Here is a 19,658-nt window from a genome sequence, read left to right as displayed (position 1 = left end):
CACCAGAGATGACACTGACCTTTGTGGGAGCCATGTTTTATGGAGTTTTTACAGATGAGAGAGATAAAAAAAAGGACTAAGTTTGTTACATAGGTTTTAAATCTTTGAATGGAAACATAATCCTCCACCGTATCACAACACAGTTTATGTGAACGTTACATGCTCCCCTCTTGAGTGTTTCTCTCTTTCCCTCTAACCCTGAGATGTGTGTCATCTCTTGATTGTGAAAGGTGAGTTAAAACAGTGGTTCTCAAAAGGGGATCCGGGGACTCCGGGGGCTCTGTGGCACAATGCTATCATCCATTCAATTATTAAAATGATCATGATGTAAACAAGTACACAGGTCTACATTTTGACCTTATGATTGGACCATTTTGAGTACAATCATAATGAGCTCTGTGTGTGACAGTCCACTGTGTGGTTCACTGCAACCACCTCATGTTTTGTTCTTTTTGGCCTGGTCATGGTTTCTTCTTCAAAATGTCTCTAAATAAATTATAATGGTTTGCTTCATTTGCTGGCATGGCCTCCTCTTTATGTGTCTTTATGTTGAGGCAAATGATGTTTGTTTGTATTCTTCCTGAGAATCACGCCGTATCATTAAAGGAACAGAATCCACGCAGACGCAGTCTGTGCAGCTGTCACCGTACTGTTGCCTACTTTGCTGTGTTTAATTTAGATTTTTTTTCTTCACTGAGAAACGAATGAAAAACATATTTCACTGTGAAAACGTTTCAAGACACAAATCAAGAACAGACACATCACAAAGAGGGTGTGTGTGTTGTAAAAATGAATTCAACATTTACTTTTCGTTCTAACTTAAACTCTGACACTCAAACTTTACCCCTGACCTGAATTTATCAGGCTCTGTTACCATGGTAACTGAAACAAAGCTCTGTGAGAATATGCCTTGATGGTGACACTCTGGTTAGTGATCAACATCAGAGAGTACATATGAAAACTGTAGCTTTTCAAATGTGACATATTTACATTTTAAGGTGAAGATATGTTTAAGGTTAGGTTGGGGTTAGGGTGAGGGTAGGATTAGGGTCAGGGTTGGGATTAGGCCAGTAGTAAGTGTGGTTAAGGTTAGAGTAAGTCTCCAGGAAATGAATGTAAGTCAATGCAATGTCCCCTCAAGTCATGAATGTCCAACATGTGTGTGTGTGTGTGTGTGTGTGTGTTTCAGGGGCACATCCCATTTGTTTTCCCTGTTGATTAACAAATGGCTAAACGTAAAACAAGATCCTCAGTGAAAATGACTGTAAACATAAACAACAGCCATTGTCACAAACAAAATACCAACATCACTGCAGCTCATTATACCCAGGAAATACCAAGAGATTCACTGCAGCCTACAAATGACTTCCAGACCTCTTCAGCCAGTCACAGCTCACGTCTGGAGGGAGGTAGGATGTATTGTTTATGTATTCAACAAAGAGAAGACACATTTATTTTTTATTTAGGGGACAATGCACATCAAGCAATGTCACTATTGTTGTTGTTGTTGTCTTTTGAGTTAGATTCAAATACATATGAAATTATATACAGTGGTATGCAAAAGTTTGGGCACCCCTGTAAATTTTCATGATTTTCCTTTATAAATCATTGGTTGTTTGGATAAGAAGTTTCAGTTAAATATATCATATAGGAGAAAAACACAGTGATATTTGAGAAGTGAAATAAAATGTATATGATTTACAGAAAGTGTGAAAGAGTTATTTAAAGAAAATTAGGCATGTGCATAAATTTAGCCACCCTCATTTTATTGATTTCAATACCTTAGCACTAATTATTGGAACTCAAAATTGGTTTGGTAACCTCAGTGATATCTAAGGGCATAGGTCATACCCCTGTGTGCATCTCATTTTCATGGTGTCATCAACACCATGAAAAGAAGCTTCCTTGCTTCCTTTTGTATCTCCTCTAGCGAGGAGATAATGCTGTATTACATTCCAAAGCAGTAGAAGAGTGTTTTGGGATTACTGAAGCCACTTAGCAAATCAAGAACCAATTTATTCCCCAAATTATGGGTTGTGTCTTTGCAGCCAGTGTGATCATGGAAAAGGGGGGATGTTCAATTCATACATCGAGTCTGGTGGTGTAATCCCTCAGATGACCGCAGTTTTACCTCCAGGCCGCCAGGGGTCGACAGAGCAGAAAAACAGCAGATCCAGCCAATGTTGAGGAAGCTTTGCTTGTTGTCCCTTGTACACAGTGGTAAGATGAGCGAATTTAAACTGTATTTTAATTACTTTGTCGCTGTTTTGTTTTATTTTTTGAACTAAAAAAGGGTTTATGACATTAAACAAAGATCCAGTTGAGATAAATCGATAATGTCTGTTGTTGCGACAGGGCGCTTTATACCGCTAACGTTAGCCAAACATACGATAATCTAAAGCGATTTAGCAATCACAAAATGTAACTAATGTATGCGGCGTAGAGCTAACACTGCTCGATGTGTCAAAAGTCGCAGTTTGAGACGGACACCACCAACGAGACGGCCGCGTTTAAAATGTCTCAAAATGTTCACAGAGTTCTTTAGGGATTGGTGAAGCTAAACCATAGGTGGATTTTGCAACTAAATAAAGGAAGTTGATATACAGTGAGTGATGTTAATGATGTCCACATCATTGGGAATAATGCAATTCGAAGGCTGTACATATTGTTATCTTCCAGACTCGTGCAGCTGCTATTAAAACACAACTATTTTATTTTAATATCACAGTTATCTTACTGTGTACTTTTACTTTTGCATTCAGATTTTTAGCCTTCCTATAGGGTCATAGTTGATGCACAGACCTTCATCATGGTCAAACAGCAGCGGCGAACAAGAGACAGGTGAGCATATCATCACACACCACAACAGAAACAATAGTTTCACAGTCAGTCTGTGAAGGTGCAGCTTCATCAAAAAAACAGATCAAGGCTTTAAACTAATTTAACTAACAGCTCTAGAGTATGTATAAAAAATAAGTAAGGTTGCCCAAAGTGCTGTACAGAACCACATCAACATATCAAATGTCTTTGAGTCCATACACACGTCTGTATTGTTAGTTATTAAAATCAGCTTTAAGATTTGTTGTCAGTTTCAGATGTTGTGTTTTTTCTAGTGTACTGTAGTTATACTGTAGTACAAGTTTGTATGTCGCTCACCTTCCCACACTTATGTCCACAGAGAAAAGCAGCATGTGGGAACATAGCAGCTACTGGTGTCCTGCTGCCTCTTTTTGTATATTTGTGTTGTACAAAGCAACACAAACTTCAGCGGCTAAATGTTTTTTTTGTCTTTTCTAATATATCTAATATCTAATCTACCAACAAATCAATGCATTTAGGCATGTAGAAATGCTCAAGATGACGTTTTGTAGTTGAAACCAAGCATCAGAATGTGGAAGACAGTTCTATTGCTCCCTGGAGACAATCATAGTTGTATTGAATTGTATTGAATTGAATTGAATTAAATGACTTTGAATGTGCCAGGGTTTTTGTTGCCAGACAGGCTGTTTTGAGTATTTCAGAAACTGCATGGGTGATGACCGAGAAAGATCAGAAAAAGAGAAAATATCCAGTGAGCAGTACGTTTCCTCTCCTTTTCTGTTGTCAGGTGTTTTTTACCTGCATCTGGTAATGCTGTGGCACAGGTTCGATTCCCTGTTGGCCCTATACAGAGGAGACCTCTGTCACATCACCAGGTAGATTCAAAATCTGCATGCTGTGTATCTGATGTCAAGAAGACACTTCACTGACTACTTTTTATGTTTTAAGGTGTCAGGCAGGAAGTGGGTCTGTTCAGGGACAGGAAGCTCCACCACCACAGAGGGAGATAGAAGAGATAAAAATGACCCAGGACCTGACGGAGGTTCAGGAGAGACAAAGAGGGGGAGACTGGATGGGTCAGTCAGAGATTTGTCAGTCTCCGCCATCATTGTCATGATGAAATGACGATGAGCACTTTGTTCTTGCTGTTTATTAAAGTGTGAGTTATTAACTGCAAGAGCAATGTGAGACTGTGTTGATAAATTTTCCCTTAGGTCTGCTGAGTCTTCTGCATCATGTGACCAAACAGCCAATGAAAGCAAGTCTACAGGAGGTGTGTTATGCAGTGTGTGTACTTGTGTATGTGTGTCTTTAGGCCGTCTTCTGGCCAAGGACAAGTGTAGTCCTCATGGAGACCAAAACCTAGTCATAATGAGGCAGAACCTAATTTCTGAAGAACTGGTTTAGAAATTCAAGATTTGAATTGTGGTTAAATGAATGGAAGTCAGTGCAGTGCCCTAGGAAGAACAGCTGTGCAAACCTGTGTTCCTATGTGTTCTCAGGTGACATTTCATCCAGAGTTCCTCCTCCCGACCAGCAGGGGTCAGCAGAGCACAGTGAGGACAGCAGAGCTGCAGAGGTGATGAAATCATTAATTTTTCACTGTGGTGATCTGACACTGATTTTGACACTGACGTGTGTATGTGTGTGTGTGTGTGTGTGTGTGTGTGTAGCTGCAGAATGTGGGGTCCCTAAAGGTCACAATCCAGCGGAGCAGTGAGAACAGAGAGTTTGCACAGGCAGAGAGAACGGTGGACAGAGAGAATGGTGGACTTCATTGTCACGTCTGTAACCTCTCCTGTTGCTCCATGCAGGTGAGAGATACTGAATTTGACTGGATGAGCACTTTGTTAGCAGCACCACAGTCACCACTCACAACTGTCATGGTTTCTGAATTTAAAAAAATGAGAAACTTGAAGAGTTTCAGGGGAATCAGTAAAGTTTATCAGTTACACTGGAGGAGGCTTTAACTGAAACCCTGCTCATTCACTTATTATTGGGTGGTGTGTCATGCAGCAGAAGTTGAGAAATGATTAGTTGTTGAAGTGTTGGCAGTAGCCAATCAAATAATTTTCATGTGTTAGAGCTCAAAGGGATATAAACCTTCCAAAGGAGCTATTGTCCCAGAGTGCATCCAACAATGATGAACACCATGTTGCTTTATCACTTTAGTAATACCAATTCTTGTTAGGAATTCGTCCACGACAGGCACCGCACTGGTAATCATTAAAAGCTGACTCCACCCACCATCGAGAGTTTAAGCATAAACGGTTTAACTTGTTAACAAACAAGGGACACAGTTTGATTGTATTTATATTTATTTATATATATGTGTGTGTGTGTGTGTGTGTGTCTCCAGGTTTTTCAAGAACACATATCAGGAGCAGAACATGTGAAGAAACTGCAGGAGATCACACACTCAATCTGCCTCAAGACACAAACACTGCAGGACAGGTATGAACATATACACACACTATCTTTTTTAGGAAACTGCATAAACCTGCATTTGTTTGGACAGTATGAAAAAATGACATCTGTGGAGTTAAAAGTTGTTGATTAAAGTTTGAGTACAGTTTCCCTACAGTCTTCTGTTCAGGATTTTAGGTGTGTCTAAAAATATGGACCAAAGACACACCATCACATAACATCATACACTTCCTGGCCTAAATAAAAAGGGTCACACACTCTAATATTACATTGGACCGCCTTTAGCTTTGATTACGGCACTCACTCGCTGTGGCATTGTTTCCATAAGCTTCTGCAATGTCACAAGATTTATTTACGTTCAGTGTTGCATTCATTTTTCACCAAGATCTTGTATTGATGATGGAGAGTTGGACCACTGAGCAAAGCCTTCTCCAGCACATCCCAAAGATTCTCAGTGGGGTTAAGGTCTGGACTCATGTGATGGCCAGTCCATGTGTGCAAATGATGTCTCATGCTCCCTGAACCACTCTTTCACAATTTGAGCCCAATGAATCCTGACATTGTCATCTTGGAATATGCCCGTGCTATCAGCTGACCTCATTCTTTGGGCACATGATGTTGCTGAACCTAGACCTGACTAACTGCAGTAACCCCAGATCATAGCACTGTCCCCACAGGCTTGTACAGTAGGCATTAGGCATAATAAGTCCAGGTGGTGACTTTTTTTTGACCAGCCAATGTAGTTAGCATAACTCCTCCTCAAAAGCTTTAATGATATAAAAACCCTCAGGGCACTTTATCAGTGGTTTACCTGTTAATTTGTGATTAACTACACCTGCTCCTACACTACTGTAGTCTCTTATACTGACGACTGGTCCTGTAAAGGTGGAACAAAACACATGCAAACTCACTCTCCTTACTTTTTACGTTTTCCTCTCTTCCACCAGGGGGCATCGGCCTCACACCAAACGCTGGTGTGACACCTGTCAGACTCATTTCACCGGTGACGTCATTGTCCATCGAAGGACAAAACAACACAAGGTGAGCAGCGACAGGTTTCTGCTTCAGTGACCCACACACGTTTGCACTTCATTCATGGCGAGGACACTCCTAGACATATTGCATTCTCTAGCCCCTTACCCTAACCTTGACCACCACAAATACATTCCTAACCCTAACAAACCCAAGTCTAACCTTAATCCTTAAACCAGGTCTTAACCCCCAAAAAGCATCCCAAAGAAGTGAGGACCAGCCAAAATGTCCTCACTCAGTATACGATTTTGGTCCTCACAAAGCCACAAATACAGGAACATACAATCACACACACTGACTGAATCAGTATTAGTCATTGATGACTGAGATGGTAATACTCACTAAGATTTAGCTTTTTAAATATAGGCTAAATCATAACCAGGCTCCTCATTCCTCCCTCCACGTGCAATATACTGTTAATTTACGTAAGTGCTTATACTTATGTAATTTCCCATGTTCAACCTTTGTTTATTTACTGTATACTGTAAATATCAAGTCCATACTGTGTATATTCTGCAAACTGTCTATAATGTACATTCTTCATTCTAATTTAACACATTTTTTATAGTCTTAGTGTTAATATATTTATATATTGTACATTTTTTGGTAATGCATGCTTATTATTTATTATCTTTTTCTTTACTGTCTTTGCTGCTGTAACAATGTTAATTTCCTCCCTGCGTGTAGATTCTCACTGAAGGCAGATTAGAGCCCAGATGAATGCCACACAGAGTTCTAGTAGCAGACACATCTCTACATCAACTGTTCACAGGAGACTGCGCTAATCAGGCCTTTATGGTCAAATAGCTGCTAAAAACGACTACTAAGGAAAAGCAACCAGCAGAAGTGATTTGTTTGGGCCAAGAAACACAAGGAATGGTCATTAGACCAGTGGAAATCTGTCCAGAGTCCAAATTTGAGATCTTTGGTTCCACCCCCGTGTCTTTGTGTGACACAGAAAAGGTGAACGGTTGGTCTCCACATGGTTCCGACTGTGAAGCGGGGAGGAGGAGGTGTGATGGTGTGGGGGTGCTTTGCTGGTGACACTGTTGGGGATTTATTCAAAATTGAAGTCGGACCTTCATTTATTTTTCAACAGGACAATGACCCCAAACACACCTCCAGGCTATTTGACCAAGGAGAGTGATGAGTGCTGCTCCAGAGCTGTGTCTGATCAGGTGGTGAGCAGGGCACTATGCTCCTGACCTTCCTGTTCACTGTGTACACATGAGACATTCAGTACAACTCTGAGTTGTGTTATTGTCACAGGAGGGTCACATTCTTTACCATCTGTAACAAAATCCTAAACTAGCTATAGCAGTCTTTTGTTGCCAGCACCCTTGCTGTGGTCTGCTGGGGTCAAGGCAAAGGATGGTAACAATTTAAATAAACTGATAATGAAGGCTGGTCATCTGGTAGGAATGAAACTCCCCACTCTGGAGGAGGTAAGGGAGGACAGAATTCTCACACAACTGACGACAATAATGGACAATGCCTCACACTCCCTCCATAAAACCCTTCAGAGGCACCTTTAGCAATAGTCTAGCTGTGCCAGATGAGTCACCTGACCTAAACCCAACTGAGATGATTTGGGATGAGACGGACCGCAGAGTGAAGGCTAAAGGGCCAAAAAGTGCTCAGCTAAAATCTAAAACATGCTTTAAGTGATTTCACACTTTTGGATTACAACATAATTCCATATGTGTTCATTCATAGTTTTGATGCCTTCAGTGAGAATCTACAATGTAAATAGTCATGAAAATAAAGAAAAACCATCAAATGAGAAGGCGTGTTCAAACCTTTTGACTGGTAGTGTACATATATACTCTACACTGCTGTAATATATCTATTTTCCACATGGTACTGTGAAAAATAATAATAAATAAATAAGTATATATATATATATATATATATATATATATATATATATATATATATATATATATATATATATATATACATATATATATATTTATATGCATTTATTAAAAATATTTTACATGTTCATTTATCAACACTCTGCAGGGGGCGGTAATGAGGCTTAAACTCTACATGCTTATACTGTTTATATGTATATATTGTATACTGTGTGTGTATATATACAGTTTACACACATCACCCCCTGATAGCCATTCCTCACTGGCTTACATTTTCACAACTTCCTGTTTCTGTGTGTTATCCAGATGTGTAAGCAGCTGTGTCGTCCCTTCTGTCCAGTGTGCAAGCATCACTTCAGGACTCCAAGGAAGTTTGTAGAGCACATGAAGTCTCCAGAACATAAGCAGCAGGTCAGCAGCTCACCTCACCCTCACAGTGGGGGACTGTTGACGTTCTCTGACGTCACAGAGTTTCTTCTAAACATCTAAAGTGAATTCAGGTCAAGAACCATCAAGAATAAAGAAACCCTATATACACATCCAGATTATAACTTGCATCAACCCTCACTGCTTCTCCACAGCAACAACATGAAAATGACAGGCCTCATGTTAAATGCTTCTAATGAACACCTCATGTCATGTGATGCAGGGTAAATTTGATTCTTTGTCTCCCACAGGTGCATCTCCATGAGGCTCAGGAGGAGGAGCTGATCACAGTCGACGCTGTTGGCTGCTTCAAGGGAGAGGAAGAGGATGAGGAGGAGGAGGAGGAGGAGGAAGAAGCAGCAGAAGTAGCTGATGAAGAGGAGTCACAGGCAAAGGAGAAAGTGTTACAGGTATATTTTCTAACTTTTGTGAACAAGCTTCCTTTTTTTTTTCACTCCTGCTTCATACTGAGTCTCACATGTTGCAGCTGCACAAATTGGTTGATGTCCTTTCTCTTCTCTCTGATTTCCATGTACACAGAGAATTGCTTACGTGTAGTTCCAAATTATGGGCTGCACACAGACGTTCACATGCATACAGTGTTCCCACAATTTGTGAATTGAAATTTTTTGAAAATTAAACTGCTTGAATTTTGTGCAAGAAAGACGTTAAGTTCATATTTAGGTAAATGTCTCCCATCACCAATGTGCCCTTGTTGCCACCCACTGTTTCATGCACCCTGTGTTGCATGATTTTAGTAGACTAGGCCTATGAAGAACAAACGCAGAGTCTAGCTAGCGGTGTTGTGGACACCGTTCACTGTCTCAGCACCATTTACCTGAGATTCCATGCCGAACAATGAGTAATGTTAAGCAATAGAAAACAAATAATGTGATACCTGGGAAATGCAAATTTTAAGGTATCTGGACAATCAGCATGCTGCAAATCAATAAAAGTGGACGCCATGGTCTCTTACAAGTTGCCCTCCCATCTTAAGCTGTGTCAGCAAATTCAGCACTTGAATTTTATGGAATCTGTAGTGGCAAAAGTACACTTAAATCCAAAGCCACTGTTGGATTGGATTGGCTCTGTGGTTAAGACCGGACCCTGTGTGCGACGATCATGGTCGCAAGTTCGACTCCACCCCTGGCTGATTGTACTCAATTCCATTGTAAGTCGCTTTGGATAAAAGCATCTGCTAAATGACATGTAATGTAATGTAATAGTCATTAGCTGTAAGCAGGTTTCAATTGGCTTGACTCGTAGGTGCTGTTGTAATTCTTCAATCATTGTGTGAAGGGTTTGCACATTTATTTCCACTTCTTTCTGGTGTTTCCGTTCCAGCTCTGTCAGCCCCTGGCGTAAGTCCACAGCAACGGCCTCATAGTCGCAGCGTTTGGCCTCCAGTGCGATAACTTTTGTGTTGGTCGACTGTATGGCTTCACTGAACTTTTCCAGTGCAGCATCAACTTGGTGTAGTCGGGTCGTAATGGAAGTTTTAATCGTTGCCGCAAACTTCTGCATTTCAGCGGAGAACCAAGACGGTGGTTCAGATGTCTGTAGCGTGTCGTTAGCAGCCATTACAGGTGCTAGCTCTGGCTTGTTGCTAGCCGGGCCTGGCACTTTGGGTTGTTGATCAGTTTATTTTCGTGGTTTCTTTGTCCACGGGCTCTCAGTGTCGACATAGTGAGCTTCTATTTCATAAGCGCAGTACATATCTTCCAAGTCCTTTATCTATCATAGCTGTCAAAGCGTTCATATGGTAGATTTATCTAAAGAACAAAATAACATCAGAAAGGCCACAAAGCCACGTTCCTTTCCTTGCGATAATTTAATCAAAGGCTTAAGGCCAACAGTTAACTACTTCAGCTGTTAATAAATTACATTGTAACAAGTGTCAAAACTGGCATCAACAACTAACTTCACTCTGGCTTCTACAGAATCGGTCCTGGAAAGTCATTGAAAGGTCCTTAAATTTGATGTCAACCAAGGTGTGGGGACCCTGTACATGTCACTATGTCACAAGTACTGTTGCAGACTTACAGATGCAGAAACTAAATTGGCTCTTTTTTTCTCTTTGGTCTCAAGTTATAGTTTTTTTCATAAAATCCAGTTTGTAATCTGTGTGCGTGGTGTGTGTGTGTGTGTGTGTGTGTGTGTTGCAGACAGCTGAAACAGAGGACTACAACCCTCATACTGCATACGGTGGGTTAATGAGATGAAATGGTGTGTACTGACTCAAGCCAAGCTATATACAGTCATGGCTGAAAGTGTTGGCACCCCTGATTTTTTTCCAGAAAATGAAGTATTTCTCCCAGAAAATTATAGCATTTATGCATGTTTTGTTATACACATGTTTATTTCCTTTGTCTGTATTGAAGAAATACAAAAAAGCAGAGAAAATATATGAATTTGACATAATTCCACACAAAACTCCAAAAATGGGCTGGACAGAATTATTGGCACTTTTTCAAAATTGTGGGTAAAAACTTTGTTTCAAGCATGTGATCCTCACCTGTGGCAAGTAACAGGTGTAGGCAATATAAAAATCACACCTGAAACCAGATAAAAAGGAGAGACATTGAGTCATTAAGGTTGCAACGCAGGATAGTCCGAATGGTGGATAAGCAGCCCCGATCAACTTCCAAACATATTGAAGCTGTCCTGCAAGCTCAGGGTGTATCAGTGTTAGTGCGAACTATCTATCGTTGTTTGAATGAAATGAAACGCTATGGAAGGAGGCCCATGAGGACCCCACTGCTGACACAGAGACACAAACAAGCTAGACTGCAGTTTGCCAAAATGTACGTAAGTAAGCCAAAAACATGTCTTGTGGACAGATGAGACCAAGGTAGAGCTTTTTGGTAAAACACATCATTCTACAGTTTACCGAAAACGGAATGAGGCTTACAAAGAAAAGAACACTATACCTACAGTCAAATATGGTGGAGGTTCAAAGACATGTTGCTGCCTCTGGCACTGGGTGCCTTGACTGTGTGCAAGGCATCATGAAATCTGAAGATTACCAAGGGATTTTGGGTCGCAACGTAGGGCCCAGTGTCAGAAAGCTGAGTTTGCGTCCTAGGTCATGGGTCTTCCAGCAGGACAATGACCCCAAACATACCTTTAAAAGCACACAGAAATGGATGAAAACAAAGCGCTGGAGGGTTCTAAAGTGGCCAGCAATGAGTCCGGATCTTAATCCCATTGAAAATCTGTGGAGGGAACTTAAAATTGCTGTTGGGAGAAGGCACCCTTCAAATATGAGAGAACTGGAGCAGTTGGAGCAGTGCACGAAGCTTGTTGATGGTTATAGGGAGAGATTGCTTTTAGTTATTTTTTCCAAAGGGTGTGCAACCAAATATTAAATTGAGGGTGCCAATATTTTTGTCTGGCCCATTTTTTTAAGTTTTGCTTGTAATTATATTCATTTTAGGAAATAAACGTGTACAACAAAATGTGTAAATGGCATTCATTTTCTGAGAAAAATGGTGCATTTTCTGGAAAAAAATCCAGGGGTGCCAACACTTAACTGTGCTGTACAGTACATACACGCTCAGTTTTTTAATGCATTAATTCTGCTCTGGAGCTGACTGCTGTCCACACTGGCGCAGCATTTTCAAGCCCCTGAAATGGAACATTTTTATAACATACTGGTTTTACATTAGTTTGAAAAAACTGCAGTACTGCTTTTATGTCTGGGAGGAACAAATATGTTTGAAAATGATGGTGCAGTTACCCTCATTTGCTGCAAAAACCTCTATTAAGACTTACTTTCAGTTTCACCTTGTTGTCATTCCAGCAAAAGAGCGATCCCTGTTCTGATCTTTCACTGTTGTTTCTCAGTAGTGTTTTCTGAAACCAAAGGAGATAGTCTGCTTTCTGTGTATGATTGTTTCTAGATGTGTTAGTAAGGACACATATTATTCTAACATGGAGCTGAAACACTCATCGGGGTGCAGGTCTAATAGGTCTAATAGGTCAAATAGGAGGGTTTATTGGTATAACATTGAATACACTACGTTGTGTAACACCTTTAAAATCCCTTTGGTTTTCCTAGGCTTGGAAGCCATTATGCAATTTAGGCAAGGGTTGCCTTTGTGGACTTGAGTGGACATGCCTTTCACATTGTGGAAACGTATTATGCAAATGAAGAACGGCTCTGCTATTGTAAACCCAAAGCATTAGTCAACAAAAAAGGAGGACAAAGTGGCAAAAATAATGGAGGAAGTGAGAGAGTTGTGCTAGAGTAATTCTATCCTTTCTGGTAAGAGAAGGCCACCGTAGTTCTCTGATATGCTTTGGGAAAGAGAGAAGTGAGACCTCCATTTGTTTTAATCTGCAGTCTTGGATGTCACAAATTCTTATGCAATGGACCTTAAAATGTCATGTTCTGTAATAAATGAAATAAAATCTTTTTTATCTGTCTCTGTCTTAACAGGAAGTAGTTTTGTGGTCCCTATCTCTGGTTTCCTGTGTCGACTCTGTAACAAGTTTTTCCACAGAGAGACGACGGCGCGACATGTACACTGCAAGACACACACACACTTCCTCAACCTACAGGTAACACACACACTCGCACACCTGAAGTCAAGTCATAGCTACCATGTCATCTTCTCTTTCTCTTGTAAAAAGTTAAGTCTTATACACACACATACAAAATCAGTTTGTGTTTTTTGTGTTTCAGAGCCACAGAGCTCAGAGGACACTGGAGAAAAGTGAAGAAGAGCGCACACCTGCTCTAACCTGACCTCTTCAATTTCCCATCATGCATCTTTGTGTCATGTTGACAGTTTTTTTTTTTATCTGCTCCAAATCCCCAACCAGTTAACAGCTGGACAATAGTTTGAAATGTGCAAATAAATGATGACAAACATTTCAGTTATTGTGGACAATATGGGACTTTATATTACACAAGTTAAGCCACAAAATAAGAGTTTTGAGTGCGGTCAAGAGCACGTTTTTCAAACATATATATTACATTTGCAAGAAATTAAATTATTTAAACAGTAAGTAACTTAAATATTGATTGCTGTTAAAATAAGTTAATTTTATCAGCAGCCACATAACTTTATAATCAAAAAATCAAAAACATTAACATCAGGTTTGGTTGTTATCTTAAAAATAAATCTGTCGTGTGAAACCACGTTTTTCGTCTTATAACAGCTGCTGGATTAAAATCACAATATTAATTTTATTCTGGTAATTATAATACTGTCAGTCCACGTGGCATGCTGTACACTGGTGCGCCGACAGAGGGCGCGCTCCCGCCAGTCGCAGAGGATTGTGGGTCGGAGACAGCGGTGGAGCATCATCAAAGCCCAAGACCGGGGGACTGTTCATATACTTAGATCTGACCTGGACTTAGTTTGTCCGCACATAAGCGTCTAAACAGCGGAAGAAACGATGGGACACGGTGACTTGATGAGTAAAGCGGAGGATGTAGCGGACCAGGTGAGCTGTTCGCACCAGGAAACACACACCCTGAGCCGGCCACAGACGGGGCAGGGACTCGGACAGATAACTTCCGCTGCTTCCAAATTCTTATTAAAAACTGTTACATTTCACGCAGCATGTTATACACGTCATCTAACTAGGACTTAGAGTACATAGAAGTCAACATATGGTAACTTTTCTAGCAGTGGTCTGTTGTAGGAAGGTTTTGTGTTGCAGGAACTTATTAGTCTGTGCAATTGTGTCAAAATGTTTCCTAAAGTATGCAAAGTTCGTTTCCAGTGAAATAATTCCCGAAGTGTGGCGAGGCTTTTCATTTTGTGTTCGGGGCCTTCAGCTACTTCCAATGTGCTCAGAACATCTGGTCAAACACGGAAACTGAAAACGAATGTGTTTTCTATGCAGTTTGAATTCACGGATTAGTTTGGTATGATCAAGATGTGTTTGTCTTTTACTGAATGTAGCAGACACGGAAGTAGCATAATCGAGAGCAGTTTTTTGTGAGTTTAGAGACAAAAGCAAACTCGCTACTTCTGTAAAGTTTGGTCAGTTAACACGTATGCCGAAAGGAGGAGGGGACCGTCGTTGTGTACGCGAGGTCATCCGTTATGTGTTACCCCATGTTAAGTCACTGCCAACAGGCTAGGAAGTCTGAAACTGACAGATTTCTAATAGAGATTGGCGAGGTGGAGTGACGTGTTGTTGTTTTTTAAATGTTCTTTGGCGTGTCTTAGACGTGACGTACACAATCTTCTTTTGTCTGTAATGGTAGTAAACGTAACACAATGATCACAACAAACTTTAATGACATCATATTGTGACACTTGCCTGATTTTATCATGTGTAGGACTGTCTCTGTCCTCCCCTGTAGGATGGTCTCCTTGTCTGTCCTCACCTGTTTGGGACAGGCTCCGCCTCTGTTCTCACTACTGGTGGTCTCAGTGTTGTTAATCTGGTTTTTAACATATAATATGTGATATATGATAACTCCGCCCCTCCTGCAGTTCCTCCGGGTCACCAAACACTACCTCCCCCATGTGGCCCGCCTGTGTCTGGTCAGCACCTTCTTGGAGGATGGGGTGAGGATGTGGTTTCAGTGGGGGGAGCAAAGCGACTACATCGACTCCAGCTGGGGCTGTGGACGCTTCCTCGCGAACATCTTTGTCCTTCTCAACCTACTGATACAGCTGGGTAATACACACGGACACACACAGTACACAGATCCCACCAACCACCTGTCACTAAATTAAAGTGATTGTCATTAGAATGTTTTCACCTCTCTCGCTGTCTCTCTTCCTCCTCTGCAGGTGGCTGTGTGTTGATCCTCAGTAGAAACTTTGTTCAGTATGCCTGCTTTGCCCTGTTTGGCGTCATTACCATGCAGGTACACACAACACACCTGAGTCTCACTAATTAACAAGTCCACTCAAACATTCATCATCTAGCCCTCGTGACCATAAATGGGTTATAGGTTATAAGGTTATAATGGAATCAATACCACCCAACAATGCCCAACAAAGTCATGGTTCTACTTGTTTTTTTTGCATTGAGAATGTCCTTTTTACCTCATCGTGACCCCAGGAATCAAAACTACATTGTGACATTTTCTGAATGGTGCACACATAGTTTTAATAATTCATATTTGATCAGTTACATGTAGTGGAAATTAGATCCTTTCTGTTTTACTGCATAAACGGCTGATCTGTATCTTGTGACCACAGCATCAGTTTTACTGTGAAAGTTTTTGTTCCTGTGCAGACTGTGGCCTACAGCATCCTCTGGGACCCCAAGTTCCTAATGAGGTGAGTCCTTGACCTCTGACCTATTGATTAAATAACATACAGAATGTGCTCAGTCTATAGATACAAGACCCTGCATGTGTAAAAACCTTTGGTAGAAATGTAGATTTGAGAAATCAGACCAGACATAATTTCCTTCCCAGAAGACAGATTATTTATTACCTAATTTCTGAATTTGAAATGTAACAGTTTAAAGTAGAAGTTTTGTATTAATAATTGTAAATCTTAAACTAAGAGCAACCTTGTCTCTGCAGGAACCTGTCATTAGGGGGTGGTCTTCTCCTCCTTTTGGCTGAGTGCAGGGGTGAAGCTCGCAGTGTGTTTGCAGGAGTGCCCTCCCTTGGTCATCAAAGTTCTCCGAGGCACCTGCTGCAGCTCGGGGGGCGAGTCCTCCTCATCCTTATGTTCATGACACTGCTGCACTTTGACCTGAGCCTCTTCAGTGTGAGTCTTCTCAACAGCACGACACAACAATGGTGTTTCATCTTTTCAGTTTACGTGTGTGTGTGTGTGTGCGTAATGCGCGTGTGTGTCGATGTCGTGTCGTGTGTGTGTGTGTGTGTGTGTGTGTGTGTGTGTGTGTGTGTGTGTGTGTGTGTGTGTGTGTGTGTGTGTGTGTGTGTGTGTGTGTGTGTGTGTGTGACACATTTACTGCTCACAGTATGAGTGGTTGTACATGCCGTAGATTCATATTTCTGTTTCCTGGGACAGTCACTGGATTTACTGAATAAAATTAGTACCTCACACATATATTATAGTACAACGTTAAAAACAAGCTGTTTATTTTCCATAATCTTAACTCGACCAAGACAAACATAGCAATACCATCAAACATGCCTCACTTTGAGAGTGCTGACGGTGCCGTGTGCGCGTGTGTGTGTGCGTGTGTGTGTGTGTGTGTGTGTTCACCAAGAGTCAGCCTGAGACACGAAACATGAATCAATTCATACAATCAGGTGATTGTATGCTTATAAACATTTTTTTTTTGAAAAACAGAACGTGATGCAGCAAAACACGTTGTTTGACGGGGGACCCTTTTCACTGCTGCACCACTTATCTGAAGCAGTAACTGTGGTAGTAACTGCAGGAATGATCAATTTACTCCACCACCTTAGCAGAAAACACATCTTTTGCTCATGCATAAAATAATACTGCTTTATACTTTGAAAAATATCGTGTTATTAAATATAAGTCTATGATATCTTAAGAATATGTTTCTTTGATGCTTTCTGATAGGAAACTAAAGTTTGTGAACTCCTCTTTGCCAAAGCTCATAGAGAAAATGAACATTGTTAGTTCCTGCAGAGATGGGATGTGCTGGTCTACTGCTGCCTTATTTTCTAAGTTTGTGCTCATTTCAAAATAACAGATTTGAAGTTGCTGATGGAGGCAGCGGTGGATCAACAACTCTGTGTGCTGTGATGTGAAATCACTGATTTTCTCGTTTGACTTTGTTGTGGAGAGTGAGCAGTTTTATGAAGTTTGAAGAAGGCTGTCTCAGAGAAGGGGCCTCACACAGCTCAAAAACCCAGAACTGTTCCTGTTCCTGACACTTGGCATTTGACAATGACTACTTATTGATCATAGAAAATTGGTTAATTTGGTATTGCTTATCAGGCACCCATTCAGTTCTTATCAGTCCCACCTGGAAATGACTCAGTCATTTGAGGTTTATCACTGAAATTAATGAAAAGCAATGGTCACATTAGAATGAGATGAGAATTTGCTGGTGACCAAAAAGTGTTTGGATTGAGGAATATTCATCGGATAATCCACAGTGGCTTTCAACCTGTATATTTGCTTAAAATGTCCATCCCTCACTCTGACATCTGAAAAGGTTGGTCTGTCCAAATATGGAACTGCACTCCCTGTCCTGTTGGAAATGATGTTTCAATCTGCTTTTCAGATCCTGCAGAACCTGGTCGGCACAGCGTTGATAATCCTGGTGGCCGTGGGCTTCAAGACCAAGTTGGCGGCGCTGACTCTGGTTGCCTGGCTGCTCTGCATCAATTTCACTTTCAACGCCTTCTGGACCGTCCCCTCATACAGACCCATGCACGACTTCCTCAAGTACGACTTCTTCCAGAGTCTGTCGGTGATTGGAGGCCTGCTGCTGGTGGTGGCTCTGGGGCCCGGGGGCGTGTCAATGGATGAGAAGAAGAAGGAGTGGTGAGGGGGAGTGGGTGGAGTAAGGTGAAGGAAAAGACTGATGAAAGTCAGTGTATCGTCTTCTTGATACGCTATCACTCCATTCTTCCCAGAAAATGGAAACATTGAATATTAGTTTTTTTTCTGTTTTTATAAACATCAGGAAAAAATTAACTTTTCCTCCATTTTTAATTTATGATATTTCAGTTTCTTTTATGTACAAAAGTGACAGTATTTTATGTGTTGAGGCTGTTGGCAAGGAGACGACTTCTCTTGAAGACGCACTGAACATTAGAACCTATTAAATACTGCCAGTTTCTGTCTGTTCTCTCCTGTCTCTGCTCTCTGTTCTCTGTCTTCACCTCTTTATCTCTACTGTCTTCTCTGTCTTCTGTCTCTTAATCTCTCTCTCTCTCTCTCTCTCCTCTGTCAGCTGTGACAAAGTTGATGTTATTCTTTTGTAATTGTAGTTGTGTAATAAATACATCATTGCAGCATTGTGAAGTGTAATGTTTGTTTTTATGGAATTCTCCAGGTAATTAGATTAGGTTATTTAGTGGTCAACATAACCTAAACACATGGTCTTGACCCTGAAAAGTGCCATAAATGTTGATGACCAGCTAAAATGTCCTCTCACAGCCTACAACAAACATACACAGAAATGAATAATCATGCTGAAGTTGCAGCGTCTGTAAACGCCACATGAGCATCCCTCTTTCATAATGTTACAAAATGCACTTTGTACCAAAGAATTCCTGTTGAGTGTTTTTTGTGGATGGATCGTAAAACGATATCTTGAAAGAAGCAGCTGAAAATAGGGATGAGACCGAGCTGTAACTGAGATTTCTCTATGATTTTACTCCCTATATTAACCAATAATTATAGATTGTTTAGCATTACACTGGACATCCTAGTGTTCATGCCATCCTACCATGTTAAGACTTTATGAGGTGCCGTCTATAAAGTGGCTCAGTCTGAAAATAACATCAACATTTAGCCTCAAACAATGTTTAAAAAGTGTTGTGAATTTTTTAATGTTAACTTGTAAATGTATTAAATAGTTAAATCTAAATCTTCTGGGTGAAACAAAGTATTTAGCTAAATTCACACGGTAGGTAAGTGGAAGTACCAAAATAAAAGCTTGAGGTGATCGTACTGTGTTTTTAGAATCAAATAACAAATTGAAGTGGGGGAAATTAACTTGTTGGAGAAAAATAACACTTGAATACGCCTCAGCATGATAATAACTTGTCATTTTTGTCAAATGCCTCATACCATTTTTAAGATGATGATTCCGTAATTTACTGATGTTCACACTCGATTGCACAAGCAGTCAAATGTTTGCAGTAGACTTTTGATGACTCGTCTGAAACTGATTTTACATTCGGAAAAATCTAAAGCAAAGCTATTTTCAAATTCATCTGTTCCCTTGGAGAACGTCCCCTCAATTAGAACTACCCATGGCAAAGCTCTTGAGCTGGTCACCAGTTACTGGTTACTGTTCCTGGGATTAATTATTATTCAATTTCTAACTTATTATTATGTTAGAAATGTGGCTTTGTTTACAGAAATAAGTCATGTGTCTCCCTCCGAGCTTGGAAGCTTCTGATATGATATCAGCTACCAGTTTCCCTGTATTTGATTATGGCGATGTTGTGCATATGTGTGCTTCAAA

General features: G+C 40.6%; 2 protein-coding genes across 3 annotated transcripts; both read left to right on the top strand.

Annotated features, from left to right (window-relative positions):
* Nucleotides 1-2,155: 2,155 nt before the first annotated feature.
* ciz1b (cdkn1a interacting zinc finger protein 1b) lies at nucleotides 2,156-13,463 on the top strand. Of its 2 annotated transcripts, none has more exons than XM_044027153.1 (14): nucleotides 2,156-2,220; nucleotides 2,763-2,841; nucleotides 3,608-3,695; nucleotides 3,769-3,896; nucleotides 4,035-4,093; nucleotides 4,323-4,399; nucleotides 4,494-4,634; nucleotides 5,180-5,274; nucleotides 6,195-6,288; nucleotides 8,463-8,567; nucleotides 8,834-8,992; nucleotides 10,748-10,787; nucleotides 13,024-13,145; nucleotides 13,270-13,463. In XM_044027153.1, the coding sequence occupies exons 2-14, from the start codon at nucleotides 2,810-2,812 to the stop codon at nucleotides 13,330-13,332; spliced, it is 1,203 nt and encodes a 400-aa protein (XP_043883088.1). In that variant the 5' UTR covers nucleotides 2,156-2,220; nucleotides 2,763-2,809; the 3' UTR covers nucleotides 13,333-13,463. The 2 variants fall into 2 exon arrangements, with proteins under 2 accessions (XP_043883088.1, XP_043883089.1); XM_044027154.1 differs by lacking the exon at nucleotides 2,156-2,220 and adding an exon at nucleotides 2,234-2,605.
* Nucleotides 13,464-13,841: 378 nt separating this feature from the next.
* surf4l (surfeit 4, like) lies at nucleotides 13,842-18,482 on the top strand. Its single transcript, XM_044025261.1, has 6 exons — nucleotides 13,842-14,036; nucleotides 15,041-15,227; nucleotides 15,344-15,420; nucleotides 15,795-15,838; nucleotides 16,090-16,279; nucleotides 17,742-18,482. The coding sequence occupies exons 1-6, from the start codon at nucleotides 13,989-13,991 to the stop codon at nucleotides 18,006-18,008; spliced, it is 813 nt and encodes a 270-aa protein (XP_043881196.1). The 5' UTR covers nucleotides 13,842-13,988; the 3' UTR covers nucleotides 18,009-18,482.
* The last annotated feature ends 1,176 nt before the right edge of the window (nucleotides 18,483-19,658 follow it).

This window comes from Solea senegalensis, linkage group LG5 (assembly GCF_019176455.1).
Source record: "Solea senegalensis isolate Sse05_10M linkage group LG5, IFAPA_SoseM_1, whole genome shotgun sequence".
NCBI classification, from domain to species: domain Eukaryota; kingdom Metazoa; phylum Chordata; class Actinopteri; order Pleuronectiformes; family Soleidae; genus Solea; species Solea senegalensis.
Note: the sequence above shows the minus strand (reverse complement) of the source record. Positions and strands in the feature narration are given on the sequence as shown.

Excerpts from the sequence above, each read along its gene's own strand:
- ciz1b (XM_044027153.1), top strand. The coding sequence starts at position 2,810 with ATGGTCAAACAGCAGCGGCGAACAAGAGACAG. Across the intron at positions 10,788-13,023 it reads CAACCCTCATACTGCATACG|GAAGTAGTTTTGTGGTCCCT; the intron begins GTGGGTTAATGA and ends CTGTCTTAACAG. Across the intron at positions 13,146-13,269 it reads CACACTTCCTCAACCTACAG|AGCCACAGAGCTCAGAGGAC; the intron begins GTAACACACACA and ends TTTGTGTTTCAG.
- surf4l (XM_044025261.1), top strand. The coding sequence starts at position 13,989 with ATGGGACACGGTGACTTGATGAGTAAAGCGGAGGATGTAGCGGACCAG. Across the intron at positions 15,839-16,089 it reads GACCCCAAGTTCCTAATGAG|GAACCTGTCATTAGGGGGTG; the intron begins GTGAGTCCTTGA and ends TTGTCTCTGCAG. Across the intron at positions 16,280-17,741 it reads TTGACCTGAGCCTCTTCAGT|ATCCTGCAGAACCTGGTCGG; the intron begins GTGAGTCTTCTC and ends TCTGCTTTTCAG.